The 23,207-nt window shown below is 38.1% G+C and overlaps 1 protein-coding gene across 1 annotated transcript in view; it reads right to left on the reverse strand.

Annotated features, from left to right (window-relative positions):
• Positions 1-23,207, reverse strand: part of LOC129281608 (glutamyl aminopeptidase-like) — a 49,393-nt gene that overhangs the window by 12,850 nt on the left and 13,336 nt on the right. The window contains exons 4-12 of the mRNA XM_064113389.1: positions 20,194-20,335; positions 19,488-19,619; positions 18,925-19,045; positions 17,226-17,380; positions 7,382-7,495; positions 6,089-6,223; positions 2,443-2,508; positions 1,442-1,507; positions 819-1,012 (exon numbers count right to left, since the gene is read on the reverse strand). Coding sequence (XP_063969459.1) covers positions 819-1,012; positions 1,442-1,507; positions 2,443-2,508; positions 6,089-6,223; positions 7,382-7,495; positions 17,226-17,380; positions 18,925-19,045; positions 19,488-19,619; positions 20,194-20,335 — 1,125 coding nt within the window. The remainder of the gene's footprint in view (positions 1-818; positions 1,013-1,441; positions 1,508-2,442; positions 2,509-6,088; positions 6,224-7,381; positions 7,496-17,225; positions 17,381-18,924; positions 19,046-19,487; positions 19,620-20,193; positions 20,336-23,207) is intronic.

Genomic DNA, 23,207 nt, shown 5'->3' on the forward strand with positions numbered 1-23,207 from the left:
TTCTTTTAACATTAGCACCATTTAATTCCTCTAACTAATATTTACATGTGAGCATGTTATGAACATCATGATAGCAATAATCATTGTCACCGCTGTCATCACCATCACCACCGTCACCATCATCCCAACCCAACTCCAACACCATCATCCTCACCAATACCACTAGCATCACCATCATCCTCATTACTACCACCACCACCACCACCACAACCACCATCATTATCATCATCACTCCACCATTACCATCATCATTACATTCACCACCACCATCACCATTCTCACCACCACCATCATCATTTCCCCATCACCAACATCACCAGCAACACCATCATCATCCCATAAACCACAACAATCATTAACATCACCCTCATAAACACCATCATCAACATCATCACCATAATCACCACCATGTGCACCAACATCACCATCATCCTTACCAACACACCACCATCACCACAATCATCAACACCCCCATCGACATCACCACCACCATCACCCTCATCACCATCAACACCCCTACCAACCACCACCACCACCACAACCACCATCACTTATCACCCCCTACTTCCATTGCCTACACTGTAAAACTGCGGTGTTAAAACTGACACCAGTTGGTGTTAATAGAGGACCACACCCCGAGGTGTTAAAATTACACCCTAGAGATTAAAAATAACACCAAAGCGTGTAAATGTAACAACCAAAGGTGTTGTAATGACACCTATAGGTGTAAAACTAACACCACCAATTCAACACCGGTGTAAAATAACTGGTGTGGTCCTCTATGTACACCGGTTAACACCACAGTTTTTGCTGTGTACCCGTAAGGACTTCCGTAAAGGTCAGCACTCTTGTTTGCGTTAGGATCCACCAAGAACCAATCCTGTGTCCCTTTGAGGAAATAATCTCCCCCAACCTCCACCTTCTCCATGGTAACCACGGGGAACCCCATCTGGAGAGTCCACGTATCCATCACCCTCTTCACATCAATAATAGTTCCATCAGCTGCAGCTGCCTATGTACGGTGAAAGAGTGCCCAAGGAATTATTTGTACAATACATAACACTGTAAAAGACGAAGGTTAGCTTTGAAAATTCCAAACTTTATGCTATTATATTTTGACACCTTACTGTGATCGTAGCACGCAATGCTTCAATGATAATGACTTATTTCACTTTTCTTCCAAGAAATGAGATATGTTTTTCCCCCCAAGAGGTACAATGAAAGCATATCATCTCATCTCAACTCATCTTTCATAGAAAAATAAGAATTAAGTCATGACTATCGAAGCATTTAAAGTTACACTTCAATTATCAGTGTAGGCGAGTTATTTTCGTGAATGTACACATTTTCATTTTCTAACCCGTATAAGCAAATGAGGGTAGTGGAATTAAATGAAGAATTTATTTAAATTGAATTGATTAAAAGATTGTGTAATACATACCTCTGATAATTTATCCCACAGGTTGTCGGTAACTGCTGTTCCGTACTGATAGAATTTCAAGAATTCCTGTAGGAAAAAGAAAATGATAAATGCATAAAATAAAAAAGGAATAACGTTTTACAAAGTTGAGTTTAGAAGTGTTTTGATATAAAACTGTGATATCTGACAAATTATATTAATATTGGGCTGGTACGGAAAAAAAATCGGATATATAAATTCAGGGAATAGCCAAGAGTGAAATATCTGACAGAAATTTGTGTCATTATGCATACAGACTTTTTGTCCATTTTAAACAAGAGCCAATAAAGCGACTGGGCTGGTTATGGGAGCGTTTGGGGCATAATTAAAGAAAAGGAAAAGGTTTAAAGTAAAAAAAAAAAAAATAACAAAAAAATAAATCGGTTGGGGATCAGCCGCGGAGGGTCATGATTATGACATGTAGCAGCAGTGGCGTAATGAGACAAAGTTTTGAGGGGGCTCGATATGGCGTATCACATGATATTGATAAAAACTTGTGAGGAAGCAAAAATTTCGACATCTTTATTACAAAAGTCCAAGTTTGTGATAGATTTTGACACAGCATTCAATTTTTTTAATCATATTTCACCCTTATCCCTTTCCTTTTCTCTTTTATTTTCTTGGTGGTGATTTTTTTTGGAGGGGGGCAAGAGCCCCCCCCCCCTTCCATCTGTACACCAGTGTGAATTTGTTATTATCGTATCCAAAGACATCACAATATTGCAGTCATTCAATGAAGATAGCAACGCATACTCTTCCACAAACAAGCAATTTACTTGTTGAATTAAGGTACAGGTAGTTCGGAATTTCAAAATGAAGATCTAGAAATAGAAGAAGAAGAAACGAGAAGAAGAAAACGAACAAGAAAAAGAAGAAAAAGAAACGAGAAGGAGAAGAAAGGAAGAAGAAGAAGAATGAGAAGGAGGAGGAAGAGGATGAGGAGAAGAAGAAGAAGAAGAAGGAGGAGAGAAAAAATTACTCACCGAAACTCCAGCTCTGAAGACAGATTCTCCTAAGAAGTTGTTGAGCATACGTATAACAGAGGCACCCTGTGAAAAGTTAAGAAAACGGTGACATTTAGGTGCGAAAGTTCGAAAGGGAACCAGCGCAGAGGATTTTTTTGTGTGTTTGGGGGACGCAACAGTAGATGTCCCCCCCCCCCCCCCCCATGAACAAAGGATAGAAAGGGAAAAAGTGACACTGTTATCTAAAAAAAATACTTCTAAAGAAACATTTTTTTAATTTGTATTATCGACCAGTTCGGAATAAGCCCATGTCACAAAAATTAATGATCTCTAATATTCTTAGATAGTTGAGACATGTCAAAGTCTTTTGGAGCACAGATGGATATGGCATTTGCGTAGTAACAGTGGTGCCTATAAGGAATCGCTTTAAATCCCCTTTTAAAAGGTGACTAGCGTATTTTAGCATTCACTTCACAGACGCATTCTGCGACTTTGAGAATGCCCGTCAGATCACAATGCCAAAATGTATATAATGTCGTTTGTCCGGAGTCCAGGACGACATCCGGACCTTTCGCATTTCCTCGGAGGAAGCTTTCTACAACGCACCAATTCCTTTGAAACAGCAAGTCAAATCACAATAGAGAGATGATGGGAGACTTTGTCAAAAGTTGATGGACCGGGACAGCATCGGAATCTCTTGACTCTGGACAACGACATATTTTCATTATTCCCGACTTTCGATGGAGAACGCGAACGCTTATTTACGACGGTAGTTGATTTGGGAAGAGACTTCTGGGCCCGTCGTCATGGTCGTAAAACTCTGTCATGCAATGCAAATTGTGTGACATGAGATTTTTTTCGTTTCGCATCTGGAACGGAAACATTCAATCTGCGTTTCGTGTGCAAACTTCTGGTTGCTACTATGGTAACAGCGATATATCCGATTTAGGACGACTTCCCAGAGCCACATTTGGTTCCTCCCAGAGCTCGAGAGGCCGCCCGGGGGGGGGGGGGGGGGGGCACTTCCATTGAAGAGTAGATACCAGGCGCGACCACGCGTAAAAAGGGAAAGAGTGGGCAAGTACGTTACGTATAGGCCTATATGTAACGTTATAAGGGTGTCAAAAACGATGTTTAAAATACTGAAAAGGAAAAGGGGGATATATTTCCAATACTTGTAGGGTTTTACAAGCTAAATACTTGTTAAGAGATGCATTTTCATAATCTGGAAAAGACTTGCTTCCCTTGTTTAGGGTGCTTTTCGAAACCCCATGGTCGCGCCTGGTATCCACTCATCAATGGAAGTGGTCCCCCCAGGAATTCGAATCTAATCCCCATTTCTGGGGAAAGTAAAACATAATGCCCATTACATTGTGTGCTATATAGAGGCATATCGTTTGTGTAAGAGGAGTAAGCAAAAGAAATAAACCCGCAAATTCGGCTGGTGTTCAGACGTTTAGGCCTATTGCCAATGCCGTGTACATATCAACGCATGCGAAATGGTTCCGGCTTGAGAGGTGATCTGACCCATGGAATCCATTGCCAGTGATCCACCAATAATCCACATTAAATGCAATATCGATTCGATGGACTATAATGATCTATATCTAAGCCTTAATTCAGTAACTATTTCCTCACTCAATATGTACTCGATTTGTTTGAAAAACCACTTTCTTATCCATGTCATAATCTATTGTAGGCCCTGCATTTCGAATATCTTCAGCCAGCTGTCATAGTATAGGCTCGCCGCCGGCTCAGGGGGAATATACGGTGATGACCATCAGTCGTAATGTACATGCATGTATGGTGCGGGTGTCGCGTGAAAGAATTTTGCACACGAAAAGCAGATCTAAAGGGCCTGTAAGACAAAGCTTAGCAATGATTGTAGAGCAGTTTTCTACGTTTGATTCTATTGACTATAATGTACAATCAATCTTAAAAATCAAGTGTATGATTAATCGTTAACTTTTGTGTTAGGGGACCCTAATGTTACCGTCCCTGAGGTTTGCGAAAGGTGGCTATTGTTCTTCCGCGGCAAATCTTCGGATGATCTGCTGTCCAAGTCCACCAACTTTCGACAAAAGCCTCATCGTGATTTTAATTGCAATTTCAAAAGACTCGATTGCGTTGTACACAGCAAAAACTCTGGTGTCAACCAGTGTACATAGAGGACCACACCAGTCGTTTTACACCGGTGTTAAATTGACAGTGTTAGTTTAACACTTATATGTGTTATTACAACACATTTGCTTGTTGCATTTACACTCTTTGGTGTTATGTTCAATCTCTAGGCTGTAATTCACCACATCAGGGTGTGGTCCTCTATTACCAACTGGTGTCAGTTTCAACACTACAGTTTTTACAGTGTAGAGAGTTTCCGCGTAGTTAAAGCGAAAACACCCTATTACTGTTAGATTCACCGATTTCCAACAAAGTCTTCTTGTTATGAATGTCTTTTAAGATTTTCTGCGTTTTAGAAAGCGTTTCGGAAGTGATTGCTAAAATAACCTATTACCTCCGTTAATGCACCATGCGTGAACAATAGACTGCTAGCGATTTGCATCTCAATTTAGGTGATTTTTACGCGCTTTTCAGCTACGAGAACCCCCGGGCGAGAACCTAGAGATGAGGTATTCCATTCACCGTTTTTATTTCTACAATCAATGAGGCTCGGTGTTCAGAATCCAGTAATTTGCTTGAATCATGGCCCTAGTACTTTGACTAGTAGGTCCATGCTTGAATTGAGTCATGCATATGGGCATACTTGGCACGTTCACAGCAAAAACTGTGGTGTTAACCGGTGTACATAGAGGACCACACCAGTGATTTTACACCGGTGTTGAATTGACAGTGTTAGTTTAGCACCTATAGGTGTTATTGCAACACCTTTGGTTGTTACATGTACACTCTTTGGTGTTATATTCAATCTCTAGGGTGTAATTTTAACACCAGAGGGTGTGGTCCTCTATTAACACCCACTAGTGTCAGTTTTAAAACCACAGTTTTTACAGTGTTTATGAGGTGGGGCGAAAATGGAAGAGTTCTTTGAGTACCTTTATTCTTTAAATTGGCAACACTTATAGTTTCCATTCCTGAGTTGTTCCTTTTATCTTATTATGCAAAGGAGATTTTCCGAGAATGCCTTTAAAAGTTGAAAACCTGCCAATATAGACGGCGAATTTGAGGACGAAATGTCAGAGTCAAGTGACGGATTTTAGTATTTCGTTTCATTGATTTTGTTTTTGCCATATAAAGTAAGATACCAATGCTTAATGAATCAAACTTCTCGTGTTCAGACGACGATTTTGAGAACTCAATTGTATTCAGTGAATTTAGGGAGTTCAGATCCATTTGATTCATTTTTTTAAACCATATTACAAAATATACCGATCCATGCTCTGAATATTCAGATCAGTGATACCATGTAATAGTTCTTTGGTGATACCAATGCTTATTTGCATGTTGAGACGACGATTTTGGGGAATTAATTGCATTGCCAATTTAGGGAGTTTAGTTTCATTTTTACCATATGATAAAAAATACCAAAATGAATCAAAATTGCTTGTCGATGGCTAATTTGCATTGCCAATTTTAGGATTATAGTGATTCGTCTCAATAACTTTGTTTTTATCATAATTATACTAATTCCTAAATCAATCCTTACCTTGCTGTATGGAATCGAATCAAATATTTCATTAATCTCGTCCGGATGATTGACTTCGACAATGATAGGATGAGAAGATACAATCTGATCAAGTCCCATGACGTAATGGAGGTCTGTGGTCACGAAACCTTGCAACTGAAATGAATAGCAAAAACCATACGCATTATGAAAATGTATATTTTTATTTTCAAATAGAACATAATTATTCTACATAGCCCTATGGTTTATTGAACTGATGAAGTAGAAGAAAATTACGGAATTTGCAAAGATTTTTTTTTAATCGTTATTATATTCCAATGCCACCTGCCTAAAGCAGGTCTCTAGTCATAAACATGGAAAAGAAAGATGAATAAAATCATAATAAAGCAATATTGACTGGCCTCGGGGCGATACGACATATATCGCCCAAACTCTATTTATATCGCCCGAGTCGTAGACGAGGGTGATATCAATTTAGTGAGGGCGATATATGTCCTTTCGCCCCCAGGCCAGTCAATATTGCTATTATTAACCAAATCAGACATCTAGAGCAAAAATCGTGAAAATTTAGATATTTATTAGAGTTTAATAATGAGAATCTATTTTTTCACGTTGAGCAGACTGGGCCTCTGAACTTTACCATTGTGACGTAATTGAAATGACGCGTCCCTGGCCTAGGGACGCAGGATCCAGCTGCGTTGTCTCAACTTGATTAGCATTGTGACGTATAGCACTGCGCGGTCCAAGGCCGCGTAAAAGAGCGCGTAGAATACCCGGATGTTAGCTCTGCCTTATTGCCCGCTACATTTCCACGCATTTTCTCATTGACTTTCCTGAGCGGGCAATAAATTTGTCCATGGTTAAACAAATGAAAATTTATTGACCGACAACTTGATCCCAGTCTTAAGCAGTCAACAATGTTACAAATTTGCCCTGCTCAGATGTCTGATACGGTTAATAATAATCCATAATTAAATTTCTATTCTTATCTTATTTATTAACATAGGGCTTCCATGTGCGTGTTGGCCGTCGTGGATAAAGTTTGCACAGAAAAACAAGAATAACAAAAAACCGTTAAAAAAAGAAAGAATTTATGCATTTATATCTGTTGAAATGTGGGATCCACTAAGATAGCTATGCTCTTGAGCGATTTGACGTAAGCGTCTCGGGTGTAGAACTTCGCGCAGTTTAATCTTGATGGATATTTACTTTGCTGTAATTTCAATGTCTTATGTCAAATCAGAAAGAAAGATGGATACAGTCATCGATGAATTAAATGATAGATAAATTAATTAATTTACAAAGAATACGTACCATTTTCCATTCTGGCTCTACACTGTTAACTCCGGGGTATTCCATATAGCTAGCAAAACCTTCATTAAGCCAAAGATCATCCCACCAATCGCATGTAACGATATTACCAAACCACTAAAGTATGCAAGAGATAATAGATCACCGTTATTGTCATGATTGTCATTAAATTCAACGTAACAAATAGGAATATTCCATGTGTTTGTAATTTTTTTTGTATAGGCCCATTGTTCACGTTTTTCTATTTGATTTCAGCAATATTTCGATAGTCACAGTAGTTGGCGGTATTTTTCATGTGAGCACATTTTAAGGGCCCCTGATCCGATTATTTTTTTTCTCATTTTTTATTGTATAACAAAATTTATTTCGGGGGGGGGGGGTGATTTCTCAATATTTAAATGAAGCAATCAAATTTGGAATCAAATTGAATACGTGAATCTCTATAAGAGTATAGTTAAACCCACAGAGTATATTTCTAATGTAGATTTTTGAGAGGCAATATATTTAATAAATTCACAATATTCTGAGAGAGAAAAAACATAGCATACTTTATTAAGCATACTTTATTAATTTCCCAACTGATTAATCTCTCTTCCCACGTTATAAACATGATTTGTAGAGCGAAAATATTATGATAAGGAAAATTAATAATGTTGTACCATGAAAGCATCAGTTAAGGAGAGGTTAATGCATGTAATGATAAAGGATATTGGCATACAATACATGCAACTGATAATAAAGAATATCACAGTGCACTATAATTTTTTATTTCAGACGTTATAGCCGATGGTGATGGATTGCGTCATCAATCAACAGAGGTAATATACAGTGCGTATCAAAAAACGGGACAGATTTGAAGTCTATAATTTGTTTTCTTCAAATTATGATGTCTATATTTTGGTGTTAATAGGTGCTCTAAGGTCTTATCTTTGAAATGCAATTAAAAAAAATTGTTCATGCTTGAGCGAACAAGGGACGTTTTTGTTGGGGTTTCAAAAAGAAGCTTGCGCCAGAATTGCAGAATATGAGTAATATGATGATCAGACTTCTTGCTAATCAGGAGACTTCCTCTTGACCTTTTCATTATCTGTGCCACAATTTTTTCATTATGCTGACAAATTTTATTTACAAATTTATTTATTTACTTGAATTATTTAGTTTTTTCATTTAAACTTCTCTTACCTTTTAATTTTTTTTCATAAGTAACTGAGAAAATAAGTTTTTTTGTCAACCCAAGCAAGAAGATTTGCATTATTAATTGGGAAAATTTGTGATTATTCAAATCCTTTATCATGTGAAACAAATTATGTTATGTACCTTTAAAAGAGATGAATCTATTTTTCAAGGGGTCATTGATTCCTTGACCAAGTTTAATTATGTGCTTGACAGGATAACCAGGAAAGGATTCATGTCTTTCAATGGTGTATTGAGTCAATTTTGAAGGAGCTAGATATGGCAATCGGGTAAAATGTATTAAAAAGTTGTGAGCGAGCGAAGTGAGCAAGCAAATATTCCCACTTTTTATTACAATATCAAATTTGGGAAACATTTTGACATAATATTCAGAAAATAATATCATATTTTACTTTCTATCTTTCCTTTTATTTCCTGTCCACTTTTTTTCTTGGTCATTATTTTTTTTTAATTGAGGGGGGGGGGGCATCCTGAGCCCCCGCCCATCAGTGTGGCACTGTTCAAAAGGCACCATAACATTTGTAGCACACAATGAAAGGATTTGAAAAAAAAATCCACGCTCTCCCATACTTCGGTTGAAACAAAATTGTTTTAGCTTGAAGAAGGAATATTCAAAGCTAACAGAGAGCATATTAAAAAGAAACAACAGAACAATTCAAGTAAATAAATAGATCTGAAAATGAATTTTGACCACATGATTTGAAAAATTATGCCAAAGATAATGAAAAAGTTAAGAGGAAGTCTGCTAATTAGCAAGAAGTCTGATCACCATATTTATAATTTTATGCCATTTTGGCGCAAGCCTCCTTTTTAACCCCAGACAAAAACATTCCGTGTTCGCTCAAGCATGAACGAAACTAAATTGTTTTAATAGCATTTGAAAGATAAGACCTTAGAGCACATAATAACACCAAAATATAGACATCATGATTTGAAACAAAAATTTTATAGACTTTTCAAATCTGTCCCGTGTTTTTTTATACGCACTGTAGATCGCCATATACGTCACAATGCCCTACGAGGATCGTAAAACCCGTCATGTTATCGTTGCATAAGTGATGATAACGTGTGAATTACATGTTATTGGGGAGCGTTTCATGAACATTTTCAACTGACAAGTTGTGAGATCTGACTACGTTCTTTGATTTTGATTGGCTGAGAAGCATAGTTCTTATGATACTGTCAGATTAAACAGGACTTGTAGGATGTATAACAAGTCGTTTCACACAGGTGCCAAAAGCCAAATTACAAGAGGAAGGCAAAAGATATTCATTCGACCCAACCAATTATTTTTAAGTTGATATTGCAGATTGACAAAATTAGTGAATGAATATGATTGACCATCTAACACTGATTATAGGAAGGACAACTACTGAACTTCCTTTGCCCAAAGTGAGACGAAATATCGATGACTTAGGAACTATTTTTGGCTGGCGGAAGAATTAGGGTTAGGCCCTACTTTCTTGTCTCGGGTGATAAGTTTGATACCGTTAGGAGATGTCGTCACAAATGCCGATTTATTTTTAAAATGAGCTGGCTAAGGTACCCTTTTCTGGTCTTCAGATATGGAATGTCTGATATATCCTATTCACCGGTAGTAAACATTCAACCCTCTAATTTCAACTTTATTTTTTTATGAAATTTTTTGACAGTGCCATTTTAACACACGAGTCGATAAGGATTATTTTACGCGCTTGATCCCCGAAACGCTCCCATGTGACCACTATTTTACTGTTGATTGTCGGCGCTATCCGTGGCCCCTGATTATAACATCTGAAACTACCCACAAATAGGATGAAAAATGATAATAAGATTGATAGACTGAGTAATGCATGAAAAGGATTTTTTACCAGAGGATTGAAATTAAAAGGCTTGCTTTTTTGAGGTATAAATTAATAGATTGGTAATAAAATTGATGGATTTGGTAAGATACGAAGTATTTTATCAAACATGACAAATGAGGCAAAGTATCATGTTCTTTCGAAGATATGAATGAAGGATTCGAGATGTAAAATTTGGTTGCAATGATCCTTTCGTGGCTTTGGCACCGCTTTGAGGCTATAACACGTAACCATATCCATTTCATAAACGTCAGTTATCAACAAAACGTGGGCAATTTCACGGGGGCAATCTTTTCGATGATGTAGATCAATGAATATGCCGGTCGAAATTTTCCTTTAAAAAAAAAAAAAATTTCGGCTAATTTGAAATATTAACCAAGACCAGATACAACAGTATCATGGTAATACCGTTACAAACATAGTCTGTTCATAGACACCATACCACAAATCTACTCTGTTTTTCGTGTTTTCTTTCTTCTTTTTTTCCGTGTTTTTAACAATACGCGCTTACTAGTATACGTTCAGTATCATTCTATTCAAAATCCAATTTATTATTTCTTTTACTGGCACTGCTTCTGTTGCTATGATGCGCATGGGCTATGTAAATTACATCACCCTTTAGCAGGCGCTATCAACTTTTAATTGATTGAGGAGCAGAGGTGACTGTTACTATGGTAACTAAATGTAAACTCTCACTATTTTTAACTCAAAATATAGGCCAATCGGAGCATTCTGAGGCGAGTATCCTTCCGGACTTGCATCGGTAACGTTGCAGTAATTTTACGGTAATATTGCGGAATTGACATCTACGAACATCGATGGGCGTGGGTGCAGAGGCGTTGATCCTAGGGGGCAGGTGCGATCACCAACCCCTCCCCGTGAAAATTTTAGGAGGCGAACGTATCGATGTGCCCCACTCCGTATAATTTTGACAACTTGACAAGATCACAATGTACATTGCAAATGATAAAGCATTAACAATCCTTTAAAAAAAACATAAACATTGTCCGTGTTGGCATGAAAATATTATAGCCGTACAAAATTGTAAATTTTCGTCACGCTTTGCTTGCAAAGATCCTGTTACCTAATTAGGCGCGCTGAGCTCGCCAACAAGGTTGGACATTTGGAGATATGTTTCACGATAGGTGATAAGACCCCAGTGTTCCATCCCACCGCTTACGAAGTCGGGAATCGCTATCATGTCTACAGAGGGCGTGAGAAGAGAACTTAGATTTACGAAGTCGGGAATCGCTATCATGTCTACAAAGGGCGTAATAATGCAGAACTTATATTTATTATACATATACAAAGGGTGAACTTTTCCTTAAAAATACACGAAGACGCAAACTGTAAAAAAAAAAAAAAATTATACATATTTTGATGTCGGTAAATATCCGGAACCTGATTAATTTTATGCTTTCATAATTGACTTCGCGATAGGTGATCAAGCTCCAGTGCTCAGTTATGTCAGTTGCTCCGCTTACGTAGTCGGGAATTGTGTTAGAGAACAGCATTTTAATCAAATAAGAATAATGCCTCTTTAAAGCCCCTTTCACAATTGACGTACGACCTGTTTACGACCGCCTGCAACAGTTTTTTCTTGTTGTTGCACGATCGATCTCTTGGTGTCTTGCGAGCACTCGCAGTGGTTGTAGACGAACGCACGAATTTGAGGTGGTCGTGACTGGTCGCATCTGAATTTGAACATGTTCAAAATCCAAACGCGATCAAATACGATTGATTTAAGCCCCTTTCACAATTGACGTACGACCTGTTTACGACCACCTGCAACAGTTTTTTCTTGTTGTTGCACGATCGATTTCTTGGTGTCTTGCGAGCACTCGCAGTCGTTGTAGACGATCGCACAAACTCGAGGTGGTCGGAGGTGATCGTGACTGGTCGCATCTGAACTTTGAACATGTTCAAAATCCAAACGCGATCAAATACGATTGATTCACTCGCAACAGGTCGTACCATCGGTCGGGCGATCATCGTGTGAGTGTTGTTCAACGCTGTACGACTTGGTGCGAGACGTGGCACAACCAAGTTTAGTCGCATTTAGTCGACTGGAGGTCGTACAACACTTGCACATGTGCTGGAGACCTACAGAGACCATTGTTGCGACTGGGTGCGATAATATGAGACTGTTGCAAGACCGATCGAAATTACGGCTTACTACATTCCACTACCGTTGCATTCGCATGTATGCGACCGTTCAGCCCCTTTCACAATTGACGTCCGACCAGTTTACGACCGCCTGCAACAGTTTTTTCTTGTTGTTGCACGATCGATCTCTTGGTGTCTTGCGAGCACTCGCAGTCGTTGTAGACGGTCGCACGAACTCGATGTGGTCGTGACTGGTCAAATCTGAACTTTGAACATGTTCAAAATCCGAGCGCGATCAAATACGATCGATTCACTCGCATCAGGCCGTACCCGGGGTCGTATCATCGGTCGGGCGATCATCGTGCGAGTGTTGTTCAACGTTGTACGACCTGGTGCGAGAGGTGGCACAACTAAGTAGTCGCATTTACTTGACTGGAGGTCGTGCAACACTTGCACATGTGCAAGCGACCTACATGTACAGAGACCTGTCTTGCGACTGGTTGCGATAATAATATGGGCCATAAGACTGTTGCAAGACCGATCGCAACGGCTTACAACATTGCACTACCGTTTCATTCGCATGTATGCGGCCGTTCCACTCGCAATCCCTCGTGCAACACTCGCATGTGATCGCACGAGCACAATAAGAGCATATGCGACTTACTCGTGCAACGGGGTTTACTGGTTGTTTTTGTTGTACGACAGCTGTTGCAACTGTGAAAGCCTCTGTGCGATCTTATGAGATGACTAGCGATTGATGCCTGTTGCAGCCTGTCGCACGACCAAAAGATCGCAAATGGTCGTACGTCAATTGTGAAAGGGGCTTTACTCGCATCAGGTCGTACCATCGGTCGGGCGATCATCGTGTGAGTGTTGTTCAACGTTGTACGACTTGGTGCGAGAGGTGACACAACTACGTATAGTCGCATTTAGTCGACTGGAGGTCGTACAACACTTGCACATGCGCTAGATACCTACAGAGACCAGTCTTGCGACTGGTTGCGATAATATAAGACTGTTGCAAGACCGATCGAAATTACGGCTTACAACATTCCACTACCGTTGCATTCGCATGTATGCGACCGTACAGCCCCTTTCACAATTGACATCCGACCAGTTTACGACCGCCTGCAACAGTTTTTTCCTGCTGTTGCACGATCGATCTCTTGGTGACTTGCGAGCACTCGCAGTCGTTGTAGACGGTCGCACGAACTCGAGGTGGTCGTGACTGGTCACATCTGAACTTTGAACATGTTCAAAATCCGAATGCGATCAAATACGACCGATTCACTCGCATCAGCTCGTATCCGGGGTCGTACCATCGGTCGGGCGATCATCGTGGGAGTGTTGTTCAACGTTGCACGACCTGGTGCGAGAGGTTGCACAACTAAGTAGTCACATTTACTCGACTGGAGGTCGTACAACATTTGCACATGTGCTAGCGACCTACATGTACAGAGACCTGTCTTGCGACTGGGTGCAATAATATGATGGGCCATAAGACTGTTGCAAGACCGATCGCAACGGCTTACAACATTGCACTACCGTTGTGTGCGACCGTTCCCCTCGCAATCCCTCGTGCAACACTCGCATGTGATCGCACGAGCACAATAGGATCATAAGCGACTTACTCGTGCAACGGGTTTCACTGGTTGTTTTTGTTGTACGACAGCTGTTGCAACTGTGAAAGCCTCTGTGCGATATTATGAGATGACTGGCGATTGATGCCTGTTGCAGCCTGTCGCACGACCAAAAGGTCGCAAGTGGTCGTACGTCAATTGTGAAAGGGGCTTAACATATACGATCATAGTAAGATGGATTAGTCTACTATATATTTTTGGTAGCATTGTAGCTGGCTTTTTTTTTGCGGGGGGGGGGGGGTTCTTACCATTTTTTTGGTTTATGTTATCAGGGCCAACGTAGGACTTATTTTGTTGGGCATCGTAAACGGTGAAATAAAGATTATACGGAGGCACACGAAGATCGCACGATGTCCCTGCGCTGATCGTACGATGCTCTACAATGTATTTAGTGCTACCATTAAACTATTATACCAAGTCATTTTGCTAAGTGTGCGATTACCGTATATTGCTCGATGGCCCTGCGCTGATCGTATGAATTTACTACGATGTATTTAAAAGTAACGATCCTGCAATTGTGAAAAAATTGTATTTATAGCTCCTCGCTGAACGAAAAAAAAAACACTGCAACGATCACGAATCCGTACGATTAAACAGATAGGATTCTCCTACGATCACCCTACGATGATCGTAGACCAAATGAAACCGGGCTACAGGTGATATATCTACTTTATTCCTAATGTCACCGTTGTTAGTGTTGATATTATGAGACAGAAATGAAAATGGTGGCACCCGTTGCCAAACGAAAGAAAGAAGTTTCCCTTCACCAAATGAAGAGTTTTGTTCCAAAAGGAGCGAAATCAAATTTTGTCATTTTTCTGTAAATCAATGTTTTTTTTATTCACTACTTTCCCTTAGCCACTGCTGTTTTATTTTGATATAGATGATAGTACTACGATCTTAGATTAATTAAATCATGATTTCAAAAATCTAGCATTCATAATCAATTTTTAAAGAATTTTTGAAATTTTATTTTTCATGGATTTAGCTCCTTTTGGAACAATACCCTAGTAAAATGTCATTTTTTTATCAATTTAGATATGTTTGATATTGGAAATTGAACACAAACAAATGAATATGGCTAGCAGAGCACATTTCACATCTTTTTTTATGTTTATCCATTGGAAATTACAAGAAGAAAATAAGATATTTTGTCATATTTTCTAAGGACGGTGGCTTTTCGATATCTAATTCCAAAAGGAGCTTCATCCGAAAATATTCTTTAAAAATGTTTCATTCTATTATTTTCAGCAAAATTTGCACTGATGATGTGAACTTGTATCCACAACATGTACCTAAAAAGTTGAATGCATACATTTATTTGAAATAGGAACAATAACCAATTTTTAATAACCGCATAGTGGATTTAGCTCCTTTTGGAACAAAACTGTTTTGGATCTAGCTCCTTTTGGAACGAAACTCAAATTTGCAATAAAAAAAAACCAACCTTTCCAATTTTTTTCAAGTGCGACATATTGCATTTGATTCCCACGTCTAAGATGCATATATTTGTATCAAAATATCAATTTTGGTCAAAAGTGGATTCAATTCCTTTTGGAATCAAGCTCTTCAAATATTGACTATGAGCAGGCAAGAATGTCATGTTGCAAGAAAATGTTGTTGTATTTGATGAAGCATTATGCCCTTTTTATGGTAGTAGTTCATTTTATTTTATTGATGATTAACTCACCACTATATCAGAAAGACGAGAATGAAGAAAATTGTTAGTAAGAGGGGTTGTGTTCTCGAGAACTGAAAACGAGGCACACATGGAGATGCAAAGTGAATGTAGTACTAAAGAGTTTATCTCATTGGCGGAGACGTCTCCCTTGTTACAAGGGAATCCATGATTTACAGCGCTAACTTCCAGAAACTGCCAAGAGTTTTGGCTCGTTTCAGGAAAGACGTCGTATATATTTGGGTCGTAACTAGACCAAAGGCTTTAAAGTGATTGGTTAACATTGGTTTGACTTTTAAAAAATCTGAGCTAGAAGGTCACACTTGTCACCTGTGTCTGTGATATGTTACAAAAATGAAGCCCAGAAAAAATTGCGTCCGAAAATAATTATTTAGTGCTTCAAAAATTGAAATATAAAGTGACCGAAAACACCATCTTAATTTCATCCCATACACTTATGTGTACTATTTAGGTGTCTATAAGACACCTATTTACAAAATCGGGGTTTGCCTTGTAGTTTTAGCTTTTCATTCTCAATAATGGTTGTTTTCAGGGTTTTTTAGTTCTAATACATGCACTTGTACACATGTTTCATCTTGGTTTGAGAATTTTTTAAATCGGCTGCTCACAAAGTTAAACACTACCTTTAATCTCTGTACATTGGTTTTTCCGTTGAACTACATCGGCTCCACTCACCACTACATAAATGGGAATGGTAGTAAAATTCAGAAATTGTTAAATAAATCTCCGGAATCCACGGTTATTGCGGTATAGGTCGTCACCAGTTCGCCCACGGGGCGCTATGGGATAGTTTCCTAGCCTTTGAGATATACCCTTTGGAACTTTTATGTCACCGTGGTTAGTTAGTGTTGATGTCATGCCCAGATGGTAGAAGAATATTTTTAATTGATGGTTTACACAGCATTCTATTAGGAAGGTGAGAATAAAAAAATGTTAGTAAGAGGGTATATATTCTCGAGAACTCAAAATACTGCACACATGAAACGAAAGGTGCATGGGTAAGTGTTTATCTCAATGGCACAGACGTCCCCCTGGTTAAATGATATTGACGATTTACCACGGTAACTTCAATAAACCGTCTAGAGATTCGGCATGTATCATAAAAGACGTCCCAGATATTTGAGTCGCAACCAGGTCGCAAACAGATCGCAATCAGGTAGCCGTCAAATAGTGTATGAGCTAATGAGATATCCACTTTAATACTAATGTCACTGTTGTTAGTATTGATATCATGAGAAAGAAATGAATATGATGGCACCCGTTGCAAAACGAAAGAAAGACAACCCCCATCACCAAATTTTTTATGACTATGAACATGCAAGAAAGACATGTTACAGGATAATGTTGTTGTTGTTGTTGTTGTATACCATGTGGGCTAGCTCGTGAGCTACCACGGCAGCCACTCGTTCTTTATTGCCTTCCGACGATCCTTGCTCATCATACAGAAGGTTTGTTTCGCGGTAGGTGATGAGGCCCCAGTGTTCCATGGCGCCGCTAACGAAGTCGGGAATCGCTATCATGTCTAGAGAGGGCGTAAACCAGAACTTAGATTTATGATGTATATTACTTTTTGTGATTGTATCTGAAATTCATGCATGCTGAAATTATAAAATCACGTAAAGAGATATAAATGAAACGTCATTAAAAAAAAATATATATAGCATATTTTGTGTCCGCATCAGGAACCCTGTGTAATACAATTAATGCTGATCATGTTGTTATCCTGAATGTAATACATTTTTTTGTTATCTTCAATTAGATAACTCATTAAATAATATCTGCAATCAAGTTATGAAGTTATAAAAACAAACATCAACACCTCTCGATTTCGTGATTTCTTTCTGTAGGATATCTTGCAGAATCATGTTTTCCGCTTAATCTTAAATATAAGTACAGGTACATACTTCTTCAATTATTGACAAGATACTATATGTTCATACCTGGAAACGGTATAACATTCATGATATTGGATATGTATCAAACTACATTGAAAACCCATTAATATAAATCGCAGGCATAAAAGGAAAAGAGATTCATGAGCTTTAAGATATATTCTTTAAATTTTGCAGTCATGAAGGCTGAATTACCATTGAATTAAAGTGATTGGTTAACATTGGCTTGACTTTAAAAAAATCTGAGCTAGAAGGTCACACTTGTCACCTGTGTCTGTGATATGTTACAAAAATGAAGCCCAGAAAATATTGCGTTCGAAAATAATTATTTAGTGCTTCAAAAATTGAAATATAAAGTGACCGAAAACACCATCTTAATTTCATCCCATACACTTATGTGTACTATTTAGGCGTCTGTAAGACGCCTATTTACAAAATCGGGGTTTGCCTTGTAGTTTTAGCTTTTCATTCTCAGTAATGGTTGTTTTCAGGGTTTATTAGTTCTAATACATGTACTTGTACACATGTTTCATCTTGGTTTGAGAATTTTTTAAATCGGCTGCTCACAAAGTTAAACAATACCTTTAACATAAAAAACCCATATAATGCACATGAACATGATGTAGGAGAAATATAACAACTTGAATTACAATTTCAATACCATATTAAATTTGAAATAATCAGATAATAGTTTCAAATTTACGATAACAATTTCAAATTCCAGATTCTGATTTCAATAATAATTGCAATTCACAACAAAAAATTCAACAAACAGTTCTAATTTCTAGTATTAACTTAAATAATCATAACAACAAATATTCATCTGTTGGGTGCGTGGAAAATATTTAAGCTCTATTATATGGGCACCGTCTTACAAAGAGTTGCAATTGATCCGATCAACCACAACTATGGAAAGCCAGCAAAGACAACAGATGAAATGCACCTTTGTTCAAAATATTTACTAGATTATGATGTATATTCATACATTCTTTACTCTCTTGAAAATTCAGTGTGCTTGCTTGTTTTTCTTTTCAAAGGATATTAAAAAACTTTCTTGTAGAAAATATTATGACACATTATGGATTACTATACATTTGAGGTTGCTCGGATCAATCGTAACTCTTTTTAAGACGGATCCCTGATTCAATAGATACGATACGTCAAAGTGACTTACCAAGTTTAGGCAGTGGGTAGCCGAGATCAAAGTATTCTTCATAAAAGTCTGTAATATTGACACCGATCATCAAGGAATAGTCCACTTGGTCGATGACGTCCTTCGGGGCATACACACGGAACTATGTAGTCAAGAAGAGGGGAAAGGTTTTTTTTCCGCATCAATCATTAGAATGACGATGATGATGACGTCGACGACGAAAGCGACATCAAATATATTGATATTAATACTAATGACAATAATAGTAATAATGATATCAATTACATTAAAGATTATAATTAATTATGCAGGCCTGTGGCTTTTTCTATTCGCATAGTGCAAGATCTTGGATCCAAGATCCTGCCATCTGGTCATCTCTCCCACAAGATGAAGACATGACGAGATCCAAGATCTTGCCATGCGTTCCATCAATCAATGGCAAAGTTGCGCTGAAATGGGTGATGTTCCATTGATTTGTGGCCCTAAAATTATCTTCCAATCGATTTATTGCAAGTTTCCTGGGACACCCCATGAATCTGACAACTGTCCTGTACAAAAATCCCTTTTGGACGTAATTCACTCACCGGTATGTTGCTCGAAGTGTTCATTTCCTTGTATTCGAATTGACACACGATGAAACAGGCCAAGTAGGTACTCATGGGAACAGAGGGGTTAAAATGCGTTACCTCCAATCCGTTTTCATAATTTTCGGTCACCTGCAAAGCAAGAAAATGAATAGCGTAGACAATATTGTTATACCAATCATGTGATGAGTTGATATGGAGGTGCAGGTCTTACACTGAGTCTAACACAGTTTTCTGCCGTTGCTTTATCATGAAAATATTAGACATTGAAAATAACGCGAATTTCTTCTTTGATTTGAGATGTCATACAAGAAATATTATTAACATTTTTATTGGACAGGTGAATCGTTCGTGCGTGACAAACAAGGAACAATGAAACTTGGAAGTTTCATGAAAGTTGTCAGCACTGACTAAGTCAGTGAAATCATTGGTTTGGATTGACTAAAAGGCACTCGCCTCTGACTCTTACTATAATTTATAGTAACTGTCGGAAAAGGATAACTTGTCAGTGCTGACAGCTTTCGTGAAATGGTATCCCGTTCTAAACGATTTTCACAGAAACTCATGTACGGACCAGCATAATTATGGATATACAGTGATACTAATGGAAATTATCATAATAATCATAAATTCACCCCCCCCCCAAAAAAAAAAAATAAATAAAATAAAATAAAATAAAATAAAATCCCTCTTTCTTTAAACGTACCTTGACATCCATATTTGAGAGGGCGATGTAGTCTTCAGGGTGAACCAGCGATGTCGTGTAGTTAGCCTTAAAAGCTGGCTCATCGAAACATGGGAAAGCTCTGCGGGCGTCTGTCGGTTGGAATTTACTGGTGGCAATAGCTCTAGAAATTAACGATAGAGAAATTTGGTCACAATCAGTGGCGGAACCCCTTGATAGCCATTTGAAAAAATAGTGGAAAGGGTCGTGCATACGCAAGTGAAGATCAATTTTTTTTTGCTTGTCAATTTTATCGTTCCATAAATCACCCTAATTCATTCAGGAGTGAAGACATTTTTTCTGAACAAAAAATGCCCCCACCCCACTTAGAAATCCTGGATGGGCCCCTAATAAATATATCAATTATTGGTTCGAATATCCCAAGTTTAGAGCAACGGGAGCTGGGGGACATAATATGCTGAGCATTCTCTGACTTTCAAACTGCGATGACAAAGGGACAGACAGGAGCGATCCAAGATTTCATGGGGGGGGGGTCAAAATAATTTTAAATCATGGGAACACAATTTTTGGTGTGAATAGGCCTACCCGGTATAACGCGTCAGGAAAAAAGGGCTGATATGCAAGTACACAATCACTCATATTCGCGCAGATATCCATACATGTTAACGTTCCGAGCGAAAGAAGCAAACGAGCTAAAAAATAATAATAATATACAGATCACGCGAGTGCGAAGCGCGAAATTGATTTTAACACAATTAATAAGAAGAAGGGACATTGCAAGCATCGTTTGAAGGTTTCATTTATCATAATTTCTGAAAAATAATGAGCAAAAGTGGATTTTGCCCCTTTTGCATGTAAGCTATTCTCACCCTCCCCCATTTCGATTCTGTTCCCCAGCTCTAAACTCGAACATTTCTGCCAAGTTACATATAATTTTGAGCTCGGGATCTGCTTTTTAAAGACTTTAATAGTTTAGCTGACTCATTGTGGGTTTGATCTGGTAGGTCGCATGTTTTTTTCTACGCATTATCTGTTACTGATCATCGAGAAGATAGGCCTATATATAAAGTTCACCAGTTTGTCAGTGATTATTCTGGTGCAAATACAGCAATGTGGCCTTAAACAAAAATCAAACTCTAATCCAATTATTACAATAATAATAATAAACAAAATACTTGTTTTTATATTGCGTGTGGCGCTGTGACTTTGAAACCGGGGGCCGTGGGTTCGAATACCACTCACGGTGCAATTTCTTTCTGCAAGAACTTTATCCACATTGTGCTGCAGTTAACCCAGGTGAGGAAAAATGTACCAAGTGCACTGTAAAAAAAAATGAAGTGGTAATTTAGCACTTAAAGTGCTTGTATACTATAGTGACTGCACTTCGAGTACTGATTTTCTAGATTAAATTTGAACTAGAAAATCAGCACTGGTAGACAAGTGCAGTCACTATACAAGCACTGGAAGTGCTATATTATAGCACTTCATTTTTTACAGTGTGCCTTTAGCTGCTGGAGCTAAAGCCGGACGCATGAAAGGGCGCTATTCAATAGACAAATAATCGGCGTTTATTGTTATTCATGAAATTACTATTATTATATCATCAATCTTCTTCTTCCTCTCTTCCTTCTTCTTTATAGTAAAATGGTGGGAATTTTTTTTCACCTAATTGCTAAGAACGCATGAATGCTTGTAAGCAAGCAACTAGAGGACCGACGGCTTAAAGTCTTCTGCGAGGGACCTTATAATGAGGATTTATATGCCTTACCAAAGGGCACTAGCGCACCAAATCTAACTCGGGTCACCGGAATTCGAAACCCCGCTCTTCTTCTTCTTAATAATAATAATAATAATAATAATAATAACAGTAACAATAATAATGATAATATTAATAACAACAATAATAATGATATTGTTGATGTTGTTATTATTTACGGCCTACCGCACATATTTCATAAAAAGTCTCCTACGTCATCAATTATAAGTTTGAATTTCTTTGCTGTTATGATATCTGAGAAAGTGTACGCCGACGAAAGTTTGCTGCCCTCTACGTTCGTTGGTGTATGATATGCATGCCAATCCTAGTATATGTTTACAACTGTGAATGGTTATCATGATTATATCTCCACGGTCCAAATTCTGAGCTTGGACGCTATTGACTCATCAAAGTCCTGTTTACATAAAATAGTTTCCTATACAAGGCTATGTCAGGAAAGGTAAATTTGTTCCCAAATCGATAACAATCAACGATTCTAATTTAGCCTACTACTAGTTCAACTACATGGACATGGAAAATAAAAACGTCCAATTCAGCAATATTGATATCAAAAATTGATTTTGTATCGTGCCTGTCCCACTTTTGAACACGCGAGATCTAGCGCTGGCCTAAGCATGAAAATATTGAAGAAGAAAAAACTCTTAAACTGATTACGAGGCTCCCCTTAAAAAAATTTGAAAGAAATGAATTGGGAATCGCGCACTATAATTATCTTTTCACAATCCTGAACAAAGTAAGTTTAATTTCTTTAAAAAAAAATGCAATTCAATTTTCCGGGAAAAAATGGGCGAGAAGTCAGTTCTCTCCCCCATACTCCCTACTCCCCACTAACTCTCTCTCTCCCTCTCTCTTTCACCTCTCTCTCTTCCTCTACGTCCTTCTTATCTTCTCAATATTCATTTTCTCCCTTTTTAACCTTGTTTATAATATTACCCTTGTCTCCACTATTTGCTTTATTTTCTTTTATTCATTCACAAGGCATTGACACGTCTGGGTAGTACTTTCAGTGTTTACTTCCATTTTTTTAGCTTATAAAACTTTGCCCGTTTTGGTTCCTCGTTTTCCATGCCTCCTGTAATCGTGCCAACGGATTTTTGTTTGTACTGTTTGATGCTGGATTGCAAATTAATTTCAGTTTACTTTGTATTGTTTATTGTCCTTTTGTTACATTATTTTATAACTGCTTGTTTGTTTCAAACTAGTGTAATATACAACATTGTAACTGAACTGAAATGAAAAGGAACCAATTACATGAATT

The sequence above is a fragment of the Lytechinus pictus genome, chromosome 18 (genome assembly GCF_037042905.1).
Source record: "Lytechinus pictus isolate F3 Inbred chromosome 18, Lp3.0, whole genome shotgun sequence".
NCBI lineage: Eukaryota > Metazoa > Echinodermata > Echinoidea > Temnopleuroida > Toxopneustidae > Lytechinus > Lytechinus pictus.